At 43.6% G+C, this 15,736-nt stretch overlaps 1 protein-coding gene across 11 annotated transcripts in view; it reads left to right on the plus strand.

Annotated features, from left to right (window-relative positions):
- The window catches only part of LOC137320789 (microtubule-associated serine/threonine-protein kinase 4-like), a 372,901-nt gene that overhangs the window by 327,891 nt on the left and 29,274 nt on the right, over positions 1 to 15,736 (plus strand). For all 11 annotated transcript variants that reach the window (XM_067982619.1, XM_067982622.1, XM_067982621.1 and 8 more), the window contains 3 exons: positions 528 to 613; positions 1,097 to 1,305; positions 1,440 to 1,578. In XM_067982619.1, the coding sequence (XP_067838720.1) occupies positions 528 to 613; positions 1,097 to 1,305; positions 1,440 to 1,578 (434 nt within the window). The remainder of the gene's footprint in view (positions 1 to 527; positions 614 to 1,096; positions 1,306 to 1,439; positions 1,579 to 15,736) is intronic.

Here is a 15,736-nt window from a genome sequence, read left to right on the forward strand (position 1 = left end):
CCATTAAGTTGCTGTTACCAACAGATTCAGGTGTTCTAATTGGAGATTTATCCACCAATTAGGCAAGAGAGCTTAAAGCAGCCTTTTCCAAGCCCTGATCAGGCCTACAAAATCAGAAATATAAGCACACCGAGGACCAAGGTGCCTGCAGCTTCCAAGGTCGGATTGTTTGGCCTGGATGTGAGCTCGGGTTGGATATCTCCTTTTCCATAGCACTGATGTCCTGTGCTTTGATGAGCCCAAAAAAAAAATTGAAAAAGCACCTCTGAAATTGGCTGTAGTTTCTGTTCAGTGAATATAATCATTTGTCGTTTAAACAATAACTTATTTGAAATATCAAATGTATAGATTTTGAAGAGAAGCTTTAAGATTAGAAAAGGTTTATTTAAAGAATAGAGAGATGAAAAGAGGAAACAAACTGCAATTGCTAAATGTCCGAAATAATTTTTCTGATGCTGAAGCACCTACTCTATTTCTAGAATTTCTCGAGTTAAGTTTAAAAATTAATTAATTCCTTCCTTCCTCAGAGCTTCAGCCCTTCAGTCCAATGTAGGCGTAAGCCACGTGAAATTGACTTTGAAACCATGAAGCTGATCAGTAATGGAGCCTATGGGTAAGTGTTACATGAGGCCAGCTCACTTCCATATCCATTTAATGTTGTATATGTGGCGATATAAAAGCAGTCATCAGTGTAATCCTACTAGCAACAGTGAGGTGTTACCCAGAAAAAGGAGAGTGTTCAAATTATTACTGTGACTTGACGTAGCGTGTTATAATTAAATACATCAACGTCACCATTTATAGTTAAAATATTGTTGAATTTTTCATCTTTAGTTGAAAATAGCAGAGTTGTTTTTGCTTTTTGAGAAGCGTACCATCTACAGAGCATGTTTAATTGTATACAGTATAACTTTGTGTTTGATTGAAATCAAAATCTGAAATATTTAATGAGTTAATTAAGTGTAATAGTCCATAATCACTCATCGTTTGGCAATACTTTTCCATGCCAAGTTGAATTATCTGGCAATCCTGACACTAGAAAATTGTATCAGTGGTGTGCAAATTTCAGGACTAACTGCGTTTTCTGTTTCCTCAGAGCTGTGTATTTGGTGCGCCATAAAGAAACCAAACAGAGATTTGCAATGAAGAAAATAAATAAACAGAACCTGATCCTTAGAAACCAGATCCAACAAGCATTCGTAGAAAGAGATATCCTGACATTTGCAGAAAACCCATTTGTTGTCAGCATGTACTGTTCCTTTGAAACCAAGCGCCATTTGTGTATGGTGATGGAATACGTAGAAGGTAATGTACTCACTTTTAAATAAAATTAGTTTTGTTCCTACTAAGATCTATTCTTGCTCAGCTTAGAATTCTAAACAACCAAATAATGTTATGTGTCTTTGATAGGTGAAAAATGATTTTCCGTTCATTTGTAGGTGGAGATTGTGCTACGTTGTTGAAAAATATGGGCCCCTTGCCTGTAGATATGGCAAGAATGTATTTTGCAGAGACGGTCCTTGCTTTGGAATATCTCCACAATTATGGAATTGTACACCGAGATCTGAAACCAGATAAGTATGTATATGTGAAACATGTTGGCTACAGATTTTACTTGTTTTTTCAATCAGTTAAAATTTGTTTTTTTTTCGGGTGGTGGTGAATGAGGGGGCAAAGAGGGAGAGATTTCATCTTGTGGGATGGGCTGATCTGGAATCTGCAGTTTACAGTGGTTTTCTGCAGATGAAGTTGGTTACCTGAATCCTGCTGTGGCATTGACTGGCTGCTGCTTAAGAGTTGACTGAAACTTCCGAGCTCATTACATGTTCAGGTAACAAAGCAGGAAAGAGATCAGGGTCAATAAACCCATTGATCAGTGTTCGCAGGCAATGAAGAAAGCACAAAAAATGTTGGGGTGTACAGCTAAGGGTGTGCTTTATAAATTTAAGGAGGTTATGTTGAAGTTGTACCTGGACTTGGTGAGGCCACATCTGGAATACTGAGTTCAATTTTGGTCTCCATGTTATAGGAAGGGTTCACTTCAACTGGGTTGTCTTTCCTATGTCAGCTTTGTGGTAAAATATGTCTCTAGGATTGGTTTACAAAGCTATCTAAATGCTCACCAAAGACGTGGCCAATCTTAAAACTCAATTTTTTTTTTGCTGAGAAACAATCTTTCTCGATTATCGAGGGATTGTCACGGACAGGAAGGGTGTAGAATTATTATTGGACAAAGAACATAGAATTAACGGAGGAAATCCAGAGGAAGGCTATGAAGCTGATTCCTGAACTTAATGGGCCAAATTATGAGGAAAATTTGTCTACCTGGGATTTTACTCACTAGAACAGAGGAGAATGAGGGGGACTTGACAGATATCTTTATTATTTTCACAGGTATGGAAAATTTGGATCCAGGATAGTTCTTCTCTTGGGCACAGGGTTCAGGGACCAGGGGACACAGTTTAAAATTAAGGGTGTCAAAAGAAAATAGGAAATTTGGACAACTTTTTTTTACTGTTAGGGTGATGGAATTGTGGAACAGATTACTGGCAAGGGTGGTGGAACAGAAAACTCTGGTAGGTTTTTTTTTAATAATTGATGAATTCATGTTAGGAAAGGGAATATAGAGCTACTGATGCCAGAATCTCAGTAAATAAACTGCTGGGTGATTTGGAAGGGTAGTCTGGATGGAAAAATGGTCGGCTCCTGCCCAAAATATTACACTGTTAACTGTGCACTGTTTAGCTGCAATGATCACTGTTTCTGTTATCCATGCCAGTACCAAGTGTTGGCTTGGCTCACTCTCAACCTGAGTCAATTGGTCATGGATTCAAGCTCCACTATGGGCTTGAGCACCATTGCACGTTTAGGGTCTTGAGTTAGCAATTCTTTCGGGTACAGCAGTGCTACACGGTCCCGGAAGCTGTCTGAGCATTTTACCTTTAGGGGTGTTCTCCTACCCAGCTGTACCATGGAACCTATTTGAGGAAGAGCAGGAAATTCTCTCAAATGTCCTGGCCAACATTCCTCTTTCAACCAACATCACCAAAAGGATTATCAGGTCATTTGTTCATTTGCAGTTCGTGGGACCTTGCTATGTGTAAATTGTATACTGCGTTTTCATACACAACAACTGCACCTCAAAAGTAATGCATTAGTGGTAATGTGTTTGGGACATCCTGAGGAAGTGAAAGGTGCTATATAAATACACATTCTTCTTTCTTTACTGCACTGTATTTATTTGATATTTTCTTAACTTGATACAAATATTATTCATGTCTGGCTTTTATTTAATTAACAGTCGGGTCATCGGCTGCGCAATGTAAGCTAAATACAAATATGAGGTGTGATCCAACCAAGCTCCATGTGTGTGAAGAACACAGGATGGAGGAGCTATGAAAGAGAAATGCTCTGTCCATTTTCCTTTATAGTGATAGAAAATGAAAGACAAATTTCTACATCCTGTTACACTATTGTGAAAGTTCCTTTGAGCACTATGATTTCGGTGCCAGCACACCACACACATGAATCTCTCTTACCTCTAATAGCTGTTCAGGATTTCTTAATAAAATGAATGCTGACAATCTCCCTCTACTTGTCAGGAACATAAATATACAGTTCAGCTGCCAACAATTTGAAGCTGAATTTGTACCAATGTAGCGGTCTTTCTGTATGAAATTTTGCATTAGACTGAGGAAATGAAAGGAGGGGTGGTGTTAGTGTGGTAATGTCATTCTACAGGTTTAAGACACTGGTTAAGGTGCATAGTGTGAGTAATATTAAAAAGCCTTGATATGAATTTTATCAACCTTGGTTTGCCACACAGAGGTTGTTACACAAGATTAGGGCTCATGGGATTGGGGGTAATATATTAGTGTGGATTAAGGATTGCTTAACGGACAGAAATCAAAGAGTAGGAATAAACGGGTCATTTTCAGGATGGCAGCTTGTAACTAGTAGGGTGCCGTTAGGATCAGTACTTGGGCCTCAGCTATTTACAATCTATATCAATGACTTAGATGAAGGGACTGAGTGTAATGTATTCAAGTTTTTTTTATTCGTTCATGGGATGTGGGCGTCACTGGCAAGGCCAGCATTTATTGCCCATCCCTAATTGTCCTTGAGAAGGTGGTGGTGAGCCGCCTTCTTGAACCACTGTAGTCCATGTGGTGAAGGTTCTCCCACAGTGCTGTTAGGAAAGGAGTTCCAGGATTTTGACCCAGCGACGATGAAGGAACGGTGATATATTTCCAAGTCGGGGTGGTGTGAGTTGGAGGGGAACGCGCAGGTGGTGGTGTTCCCATGTGCCTGCTGCCCTTGTCCTTCTAGGTGGTAGAGGTGCTGTCGAAAAAGCCTTGGCGAGTTGCTGCAGTGCATCCTGTGGATGGTACACACTGCCGCCACAGTGCGCTGGTGTGAAGGGAGTGAATGTTTAGGGTGGTGGATGGGGTGCCAATCAAGCAGGCTGCTTTGTCCTGGATGGTGTCGAGCTTCTTGAGTGTTGTTGGAGCTGCACTCATCCAGGCAAGTGGAGAGTATTCCATCACACTCCTGACTTGTGCCTTGTAGATGTTGGAAAGGCTTTGGGGAGTCAGGAGGTGAGTCAGTTTGCTGATGATACAAAGCTAGGTGGGAAAGTAAGCTGTGAGGAGGACACAAAGGGATATAGACAGGTTAAGTGAGTGGGCGAGAAGGTGGCAGATGGATTATAATGGGGGGAAATATGAAATTATCCACCTTGGTAGGAAGAATAGAGAAGCAGAATATTTTTTAAAAGGTGAGAGACAAGAAATGTTGGTGGTCAGAGCGATTTGGGTGTCCTTGTACACAAATCACAGAAAGTTAACATGCAGATACAGCAGGCAGTTAGGAAAGTAAATGGCATGTTGGCCTTTTATTGCAAGGGAGTTGGAGTACAAGAGTAGGGAAGTCTGACTGCAGTTGTAGAGGGCTTTAGTGAGACCTCCCCTGGAGTACTGCGTACAGTTTTGGTCTCCTTATCTAAGGAAGGATATACTTGCCTTAGGGGCCTTGCAATGAAAGTTCCGTAGATTAATTCCTGGGACGAGAGGGTTGTCCTATGAAGAGAGATTGAGTAGAATGGGCCTATACTGTCTGGAGTTTAGAAGAATGAGAGGTGATCTCATTGAAACATATAAGATTACGAGGGGGCTTGACAGGGTAGACGCTGAGAGATTGCTTCCCCTGGCTAGACACTCTAGAACGAGGGGGCATAGTCGCAGGATAAGGGGTCGGCCATTTCCAGAATGAGATGAGGAGGAATTTCTTCACTTAGAAGGTTGTGAATCTTTGGGATTCTCTACCCCAGAGGGCTGTGGATGCTGAGTCAATGAATATATTCAAGGCTGAGATGGATAGATTTTTGGATTCTAGGGGAATCAAGGGATATGGGGATTGGGCGGGAAAATGGAGTTGAGGTTGAAGATCAGCCATGATCTGATTGAATGGCAGAGCAGGCTCCAAGGGCCGTATGGCTTACTCCTGATCCTATTTCTTATGTTCTTATGGAAGGCAAATGGTATGTTAGCCTTTATTGTAAGGGGGCTGGAGTATAAGAGTAAGGAGGTCTTGCTGCAATTATTGGTGAGACCACACGTGGAGTACTGTGTGCAGTTTTGGTCTCCTTACCTAAGGAAGGATATACTTGCCTTAGTGGGGGTGCAACGAGGGTTCACTAGATTGATTCCTGGGATGAGAGGGTTGTCCTATGAGGAGAGATTGAGTAGAATGGGCCTATATTCTCTGCAGTTTAGAAGAATGAGCAGTGATCTCATTGAAACATGTAAAATTCTGAGGGTGCTTGACAGGTTAGCTGCTGAGAGGCTGTTTCCCCTGGTTGGAGAGTCTAGAACTAGGGGGCATAGTCTCAAGATAAGGGGTTGGCCATTTAAGACTGAGATGAGGAAAAATTTCTTAACTCAGAGGGTTGTGAACCTTTGGAATTCTCTACCCCAGAGGGCTTTGGATGCTGAGTTGTTGAGTATATTCAAGACCGAGATCAACGGATATTTGGACACGAAGAGAATCAAGGGATAGGGCGGGAAAGTGGAGTTGAGGTAGAAAATTAGCCATGATCTTATTGAATGGCAGAGCATGCTTGAGGGACCGTATGGCCACTCCTGTTCCTATTTCTTATGTTCTTATGTTCTTAAATGCTTGACTTTGTGAACAGCTGTGCAAATGCACCTGACCAAGTCATCTGTTATGTAACACTGTGTAAGTACCATAATGCAAGATCTTATATAATGTCAACATTGGTACAGTTTTGGTGTCCCTAAGTTACAATCGTTTGCATGTATAAAGGCGTAATTTTCACCTTCACCTCTTGAAAATGAAAATTAGGCAGGTTCGATAACAGGCTAGACATCCGCAACTCAGTCTTATGGCTGAGTGGCAAGTTGCAAATCTACCCCTATGTCTCTAAAGTTAATGCTTTTTGGGAAACTCATTCATAAGAGGTGTCTAGATTTCTTTTTAAAAAGGTTGCGTTTAAATAATATGCGGTGACATTGTATACTGCAGAAATTCACCTGCTAATCCTTCAAGGACTGAAGGACAGTTGATACGGCTGTTAAAAAAGCACACGGGATCCTTGGCTTTATAAATAGTAGCATAGAGTACAAAAGCAAGGCAGTTATACTAAACCTTTATAAATCACTGGTTTGGCCTCAGCTGGAGTATTGTGTCCAATTCTGGGTATCCCTATAGGAAGGATGTGACGGCCTTGGCAGGGGTGCAGAGGAGATTTGCTAGAATGGTACCAGGGATGGGGGACTTCAATTATGCGGAGGGACTAGAGAAGCTTAGATTGTTCTTCTTGGAGCAGAGACAGTTAAGGGGAGATTTAGTAGTGGTGTTCAAAATTATGACAGGTTTTGCTGGGGTAGATAGGGAGAAACTTTTTCCATTGGCAGGAAGATCGGTAACCAGAAGACATAAATAGTTGGCAAAAGAACCAGAGGGGAGATGAGAAGAATTTTATTAACGCAGCAAATTGTTATAATCTGGAATGCACTGCCTGAAAGGGTAGTAGAAGCAGATTCAATAGTAACTTTCAAAGGGGAATTGGATATGTACTTGAAAAGGAAAAATATGCAGGGCTATGGGGAAAGAGTACGGGAATGGAACTAATTGAATAGCTCTTTCAAAGAGCTGGTACAGGCGTGATGGGCTGAATGGCTTCCTTCTGTGCTGTATGATTCTATGGTTTTATTTTGAGCTCATGCAATAAAAAAATATAAAACCCATTCAGATAAGGTTACAATTAAAGAATGGTTCTATACAGTTGCTTTAAGTCCTCTTTTATATTTTTGACATTTAACTTCTGTCTGTGTTCGGAAAAATAGAGCATTTAATGTCATTGGAAACTTTCATACTTGAAAAATGCAAAAAGAAGTTCTTAAATGAGTAATGATTTGAGGTAAGCACTAGCATGGTTAGATATGCTGTAGATGTAGTGGTTATATCAAAACAAACGTGTTCTGTACACTTGCATATTAAATCTTTTTTTAAGCTATTTTTCTCTCAAACATTATTAAATCCACTAGCGGATTTAATTTAATTAAAACTTTGTGCCATCAATATGCATAACATAGGTACAATTCTGGATTGGTTACATTAACAGCTTTAAAAGGATTTATAACATGCAGCTCATGTTAGATAGTAATAACCTGATCCGTGTTTATGCTCTGCCATTCTTGTATGGTTAGGTGTTTATTTAGATTATCTGGCAGGTTGTGTTCAGCCCATAATTTTAATCATAAAGTACTGAATTTGTCAACATAACACTCAGTAAAATAGATCCTGCACTTTTTCATTTAATTTTTTTTAAAAATCATGAATATGTTTTGTCTAAGGCCTGAACATTGACTTCAAAGTTTTATGTAAATTATAGTTTATAAAGACTCTGAATTAGATATATGAAGTTATGTTGGTAATGAATCATTTGTCACTTTTTTTTTCTTTCGTATTTGTGGCCTCAGCAATTATTCCCTATATTGTGTGCATAGATATTATTTGCTTCACCAGCCGCAAGTAGTGACTAATTAATCAGTATCTCTCACAGAAAGCCTAGTGAATGTACTTTGTACAAAAGAATAAGCAAAATAATATTAGGGACTTGTTTAATTAAAAAATGCTATTAGCCAGGTCGTTTGGGATGTTACAATTAACCTCAGCTTACCTGGGCTGCTGAGACTAAGGTGAAGCCAGGGTTCTGAATTCTGATTGCTGTCTAGTGCCTCCGCCTCGAAAGGTGCACCTGATGGAGATGGGATCAGGCTTGTCCTTTCCTCTACAGTTGAGTGGCCTGCTGACACTTGCTGCCTGGCCTCACGCAGAGGGTGACCATTTGGGCAGAGGCCAACAGGAGGCCATCCAATTCATTACATGGAAGAATAAGCACTTATGGGAGAGGTGTGAACAAAATTCCATTGAGTACTGATTTTCACTGAGAGGATTGCATTTCTTCCCTCTCCCCCCTCCCAACCAATGTCCTTAGGAATTGAGGGAACTGTATCAAAATATGCTGATGGCATCGATTTTTTTTTTCTAATCTCTCCTTTAGTTATTTTTGTAATTATTTTGTCTAGTTGGTTTGCCTTACCATCTAGCTGACCAGTGGAAACAATCTATATCATTACAATCTATTTACCTTATAACCATTCACAATCTTGAAGACTATTATTGGTCAGCCCTTAACCTTCTCAACGTGTGATGTAAATTCAAAAGTCTGTCTTCATAACTGTAAACCCCTCATCCCTGATAACATCTTAGTGAATCTACACTGCATCATCTCCATTGGTTTTATGTCCTTCCAAAAATGCAAACAATACTCCGAATGCAGCCTAACTAAAGTGCTATTTTGCATCTACTCATGATCCACCGATATCTCTAACATTCAACACTTCTCTAACCACTGCTCCCACTATTTCATGAGATTCACCCTCTTCACCATGCACCACCAAATGCATGCTCTCAATCTCTCTCTTCAGCAGGACCAACTCACTTTATTTTGCAGCTCTCCTGGTCCTTAGTTCCATATCATCCTTGGTCTCATCCTCTGGTTTAATTAAAACTCTTCTTCCTTTCAGTTAACAAGGGCTGAAGACTCATATAACTCCTGGATGCTAGCCTGGCTCTCAATCTCTCTTCCTCTCTTTCTCCTTTTTGAGATTATCTCTCCTTTTAACTTCACCCCTTGCTGTATTTTTATCATCACCTCTGACCTTCCCCGAATTCTCAGCAACTGCCTGAGCTTCATTCCCCTCCACCACCACTTCAACTAATTCTAAGCTTGACGTGATGCCAAGTTCTTCTCCCGCCTTCGCCTCTGTGCTTTATTTTTTTGTCCAGGAGTGCCCCCCCTCATGTATCTGACCCTTTCTCCTGTCTCCAGGGGGTAAATTTTAACCCCTAAGAACGGATGGGTTGGGGGCAGGCGGGAGGTAAAAATAACAGCTTTTTGAAGTGGGACCGCATCCCGGCTCCAACTCACCCACTTCTGGGTCTAACCCAGGCAGGTTTGTCTGCGTGTGGATAGCAGACACCAGGAAGTCCCGCCCCCCTTAAAACCGGCAGACCGATACTTAAAAGGGCAATGTACTTCGCTGAGATACTTGAGGTACTTAATGTTATGTGTATTGGAAAATTAAAATGAATTTAACCTTATCTGTTCGGGTTTCCTATCGCTTCCAATTCACGTCAGGTGAAAGCAGGCGGGAATGGCCGGATCCATAAGGTGAGTGTCTTTATTACACTGCTTGTGGGCCCGGAGGAGCAGGGTTGCTTCATCCAGGCCCACAGGAACCCGTGATCGCCCCCCCCCCCACCCATGGTGGACCCCCACCTACCTCCAACTCTTCACCCAAGCTCCAGCGACCACCAATCTTCTCCCTGGTCCCCCGATCTCCTCCCCGTCCCGTCCGCCACCCCCCTCCCCCTGTCAATCAGGCTGGCTGCTGGGCATGAAACTCAGAAGTAAAATTTATTGGATCACGACCCGCCAACTTACTTCTTCGTTTCGCACCTGGAAACCTCCCCCAACCCACTTCCCAGCTAGAAGTGAAAATTCTGCCCCAGGTCTCATTATCCTCCAAGACCCTTCCCCTGGCCTCATTCCTTCTCTCTGTATTTTCATCGAGAATTGCCGCCATGATATCGGCCATCTCAGTTTCTCCACACCCCTTACTCGCTCTGATCTATCTCCCTCTCAACTTGTCGCACTTCATTCTGTCAGTTGTACCCCGATATCATCACCGAATCTGCTAACAAAGGGCGCACCATTGTTGTATCGTAGCTGAGACTGAACGCTAACTCTCTGACAACAACTCTTATTTCCCTCCGGACCATGACTCCACTACCAAATACCAAGCCACTATTTCCCAGACTGTGACCAATCTCATCTTTTTTGGATATCTCTTCCCTCCCCCACGCTACCTCCAACCTCACAATCCCCCCAACCGCATGCAGTCCATTTCGACCTTCCTCCGATTGTTTCAGCTTGCTGCTGTCCCGTTACACAAATTTCCTCTTATTTTGACACACGTTTTCCCCCCCCTTGTCCAGTGTCTACCCACCTATATCTGTAATTCCTCTGATCTCCTCTGCCACTTTAACAACTTCAGATTTTCAGGTCCCAATCGCTGTGTTTTTACAATGGTCCCTCTCAACTTCCATCTCTCACCAGGACGTCCTGCGGGCCCTCTGCTTCTTCCTTGAACAGCAGCCCAAGGAGTCTCCATCCACCACCAACCTCCTCTCCCTGACTGAACTTGTTCTTACTTGAACAACTTCTCTTTTACCCCTCTACTCACTTCCTCCAGGTAAAAGATGTTGCATGGCTCCTTGTTGTTCCAGTCCCACTGGGCCTCTTCGCAGATCTCCTCTTCCACTCCATGGATTGTATGGGTGCTACTTCTTGCTCATGCACTGATCTTAACATTTTTTATTAACTATGCTTCCAGTTACCACCCATTCTTCACCTTCACATGGTCTATCTCTGAATCATCCCTTCCCTTTCTAGGTTTTCTGAGGAAGTGGTGTAGAATTACATAGAAATTACAACACTGAAACAGCCTGTTTTTTTTTATTCGTTCATGGGATGTGGGCGTCGCTGGCGAGGTCAGCATTTATTGCCCATCCCTAATTGCCCTCGAGAAGGTGGTGGTGAGCCGCCTTCTTGAACCGCTGTAGTCCGTGTGGTGACGGTTCTCCCACAGTGCTGTTAGGAAGGGAGTTCGAGGATTTTGACCCAGCGACAATGAAGGAACGGCGATATATTTCCAAGTCGGGATGGTGTGTGACTTGGAGGGGAACGTGCAGGTGGTGTTGTTCCCATGCGCCTGCTGCTCTTGTCCTTCTAGCTGGTAGAGGTCGTGGATTTGGGAGGTGCTGTCGAAGAAGCCTTGGCCAGTTGCTGCAGTGCATCCTGTGGATGGTGCACACTGCAGCCACAGTGCGCCGGTGGTGAAGGGAGTGAATGTTTAGGGTGGTGGATGGGATGCCAATCAAGCGGGCTGCTTTATCTTGGATGGTGTCGAGCTTCTTGACTGTTGTTGGAGCTGCACTCATCCAGGCAAGTGGAGAGTATTCCATCACACTCCTGACTTGTGCCTTGTAGATGGTGGAAAGGCTTTGGGGAGTCAGGAGGTGAGTCACTCGCCGCAGAATACCCAGCCTCTGACCTGCTCTCGTAGCCACAGTATTTATATGGCTGGTCCAGTTAAGTTTCTGGTCAATGGTGACCCCCAGGATGTTGATGGTGGGGGATTCGGCGATGGTAATGCCGTTGAATGTCAAGGGGAGGTGGTTGGACTCTCTCTTGTTGGAGATGGTCATTGCCTGGCACTTATCTGGCGCGAATGTTACTTGCCACTTATGAGCCCAAGCCTGGATGTTGTCCAGGTCATGCTGCATGCGGGCTCGGACTGCTTCATTACCTGAGGGGTTGCGAATGGAACTGAACACTGTGCAGTCATCAGCGAACATCCCCATTTCTGACCTTATGATGGAGGGAAGGTCATTGATGAAGCAGCTGAAGATGGTTGGGCCTAGGACACTGCCCTGAGGAACTCCTGCAGCAATGCCCTGGGGCTGAGATGATTGGCCTCCAACAACCACTACCATCTTCCTTTGTGCTAGGTATGACTCCAGCCACTGGAGAGTTTTCCCCCTGATTCCCATTGACTTCAATTTTACTAGGGCTCCTTGGTGCCACACTCGGTCAAATGCTGCCTTGATGTCAAGGGCAGTCACTCTCACCTCACCTCTGGAATTCAGCTCTTTTGTCCATGTTTGGACCAAGGCTGTAATGAGGTCTGGAGCCGAGTGGTCCTGGCGGAACCCAAACTGAGCATCGGTGAGCAGGTTATTGGTGAGTAAGTGCTGCTTGATAGCACTGTCGACGACACCTTCCATCACTTTGCTGATGATTGAGAGTAGACTGATGGGGCGGTAATTGGCCGGATTGGATTTGTCCTGCTTTTTGTGGACAGGACATAGCTGGGCAATTTTCCACATTGTCGGGTAGATGCCAGTGTTGTAGCTGAACTGAAACAACCAATCCACGTTGATGTTTATCCTCCACGTGAGCAATAGTCCTAATCTCATGTACCTACTCTGTTCCCATGTGCCTCTTTCTTTCAACCACTTATCTAACTTATTCTTAAATGTTAGCACGTTCTCTGCTTCGATCACTAACCGTGGTGGTGCATTTCGCAGTCTCACAACCATTTGTGTAAAAAAGATTCTATTGCTCTCTGTCCTCAATCTCTTACCTTTTTAATCTTCTATCCCTGTCCTCTCATTGTAGACCGAAGGAAACAGCCTGTTTCTGTCTATAATGTCTCATCCCTACATGATTCTAAACTATCAGATCATTCTGTAATCCCCTGGTATAACAAAAACAGCCCCAATTTTTCACGTCTTTCTTTGTATTTGTATTTCTTCATACCAGGCAGCATCCACAGAGTCTGCACTGCACACTCTCTATTGCCTCAACATCCTATCGTGTGGGCCCCAAGACTGCACACTCTGGTCCAACTGTAGTCTTACTAAGGTTTTATATAGATTCTCCATTACACCTCGACTATTATATTCACAGAGCATGTCAGGATTGCTGGTTGTGAGCCCCATTCCCTCCTGTAGTCCTGTGTGTCACTGGAAAGTCACTGTAGACAAAAGCCCTGAAAGCAATTGAAAGCAAAAAACAGTGCACACCATATACAAGTTGACCTCCCCTAAATACAATTGTAAACAATTTTACAACACCAAGTTATCGTCCAACGATTTTATTTGAAATTTACAAGCTTTCGGAGGCTTCCTCCTTCCTCAGGTAAATGTCAGGAACTCCTCGAAGCCTACGCATTTATAAATCACAGAACAATACATGGTGATTACAGATAGTCTTTGCAACTGCCCGTTGCCAAGGCAATCACCGTGTTCAGACAGAGAGGTGTTACCTGCAGAACCCCTGAATATACAGTCAACAAAAAAAAAACAGAAAAAAAACCAGATAGAGAGAGGCAGAAACATCCGGAAGGCAGAGAAAGCCAGCAAATGACCCGTTATATTAAAAACAGATAGCTTTTGTTCGCTGGTGGGCTTACGTGTAGTGTGACATGAACCCAAGATCCCGGCTGAGGCCGTCCTCATGGGTGCGGAACTTGGCTATCAATTTCTGCTCGACGATTTTTGCGTTGTCGTGTGTCTCGAAGGCCGCCTTGGAGTACGCTTACCCGAAGGTCGGTGGCTGAATATCCCTGACTGCTGAAGTGTTCCCCGACTGGGAGGGAACCCTCCTGTCTGGCGATTGTTGCGCGGTGTCCGTTCATCCGTTGTCGCACCGTCTGCATGGTCTCGCCAATGTACCATGCTCCGGGGCATCCTTTCCTGCAACGTATGAGGTAGACAACGTTGGCCGAGTCACAGGAGTATGAACCATGCACCTGGTGGGTGGTGTCCTCTCGTGTGATGGTGGTATCTGTGTCGATGATCTGGCATGTCTTGCAGAGGTTACCGTGGCAGGGTTGTGTGGTGTCGTGGACACTGACTGTATTTAGGATGCCCCTAAATACAGTCAGTGAATACAATTAGAAAACTCAGCACCACTGCAGCTGAGGAGAAAGCTGTCAAGCAGAGAAGGACTCGGGCAGGAATGATTCTGAGCAGATCTTTAATTTAGTAATGTATTCTAAGTGGTTACACCAGATGCAGTTGTATTAATTATATTTATCTCAACTCAAAAACATGCTTTGTTTATATAATATTAGCAAGCCATAGCAGTCTGTACCACTACTCAAATTTGAAGGGAAGTCCTGTGTAGAAGTCCTGATTTAAATATGTGTATTTAAGCAGAATACTTATGGTAACATTAAGCACCATTGCAGAGATATTTGTTAAAGAAAGATACAAATTAGTTTAATCTTTTGAGCTTTATAATTTTTTGGCCTTTGCTATTAATAATTTACACCCTGAACAGAAGGACAGTAAAGGCTAGGAACTACTCCCCTGTCTTGCATGCAAAAATTGGTGCCCAAAACACAGTACTCCAGATAGGGTCTGACCAAGTCTCTGTACAACTGAAGCATTACTTCTTCACTTTTGTATTCCAACCCACTTGAGATAAAAGTCAACATTCCATTAGCCTTTTGTTTACCTTTGTACCTGTGCACTAGCACAAGACTGCAGGTAAGTGCCAAGAAAGGTACAGCTTGTGGGTCCGGAGGAGCAAGAGTGCTTTCCCCAGGCCCAATAAGCCTACTGCGCCCATCGCACGCCTCCGACCACAATCCTCCGCCCCCGACCCCGATCCTCCCCACCCCAATCCTCCGACCCCGATCCTCCCCCTCAACGATCGCGGACCCTCGCGATGACCCCTGATCCCATCCCCCCATGACTGACCCCTGATCCCGTCCCCCATGACTCGCAAACACCGTGCCCACCCATGCCCCTTGCCCACCTGTGCCCCTTACCCACCTGTCACCCCCCCCCCCCCCCCCCCCCAAAATCCATGCAAGCAAAGACCTACCTGAAGACGTCCTCTCCCTAACTGGTCTCCTGTCCACTGAGAGCCTGTCAATCAGCCAGTCAGTCAGACGGGAAACCAACAAAAAAAAAATCGTAAGGATGTCCGGAAAACCCGTACTAATGGGTTTCCCGACCTCAAATTGACACCCCCCCGCCCTCCCCCTGCTTCACGGCTCTGTTTGATAATTAAGCCCATTGTGTCTCCTATCTGGATCCTCTGCAAATTTGCAGATACAACACTGTTATTTCATCCAAGTCACTAATATATATATATATGGTGAAAAGCTGAGACCCCAGTACAGATCCCTGGGGAACACCACTTGTCACATCCTGCCAATCAGAAAATGTTCCCTTTATCCCTACTGTCTGTCTCCTACCTCCCAACCAATTACCAACCCATGTCACAAGGTTACCTCTAATTCCATGCGCTTTCAATTCAGAGCAGAACATAGTGTGCTGCTAATGGAGGAGCCACTAACATTTCAGATGGATGCAGCAGCTATATAAATAGAATGCATTTCTCATTACAAATTATGAAGTTATCTTTCCAAAATTGCAATACTCAAATGGTATATAATACCCATATGCTGCATGCACACGCAATTTATGTTTGTCTACCAATTTCTCCTCCTTCGCAGTAATGTAATGTAGTTGAACAATTATCCACCTGCTACTTATAATGGTTGGG

The sequence above is a fragment of the Heptranchias perlo genome, chromosome 4, assembly GCF_035084215.1.
Source record: "Heptranchias perlo isolate sHepPer1 chromosome 4, sHepPer1.hap1, whole genome shotgun sequence".
NCBI classification, from domain to species: Eukaryota; Metazoa; Chordata; class Chondrichthyes; order Hexanchiformes; family Hexanchidae; genus Heptranchias; species Heptranchias perlo.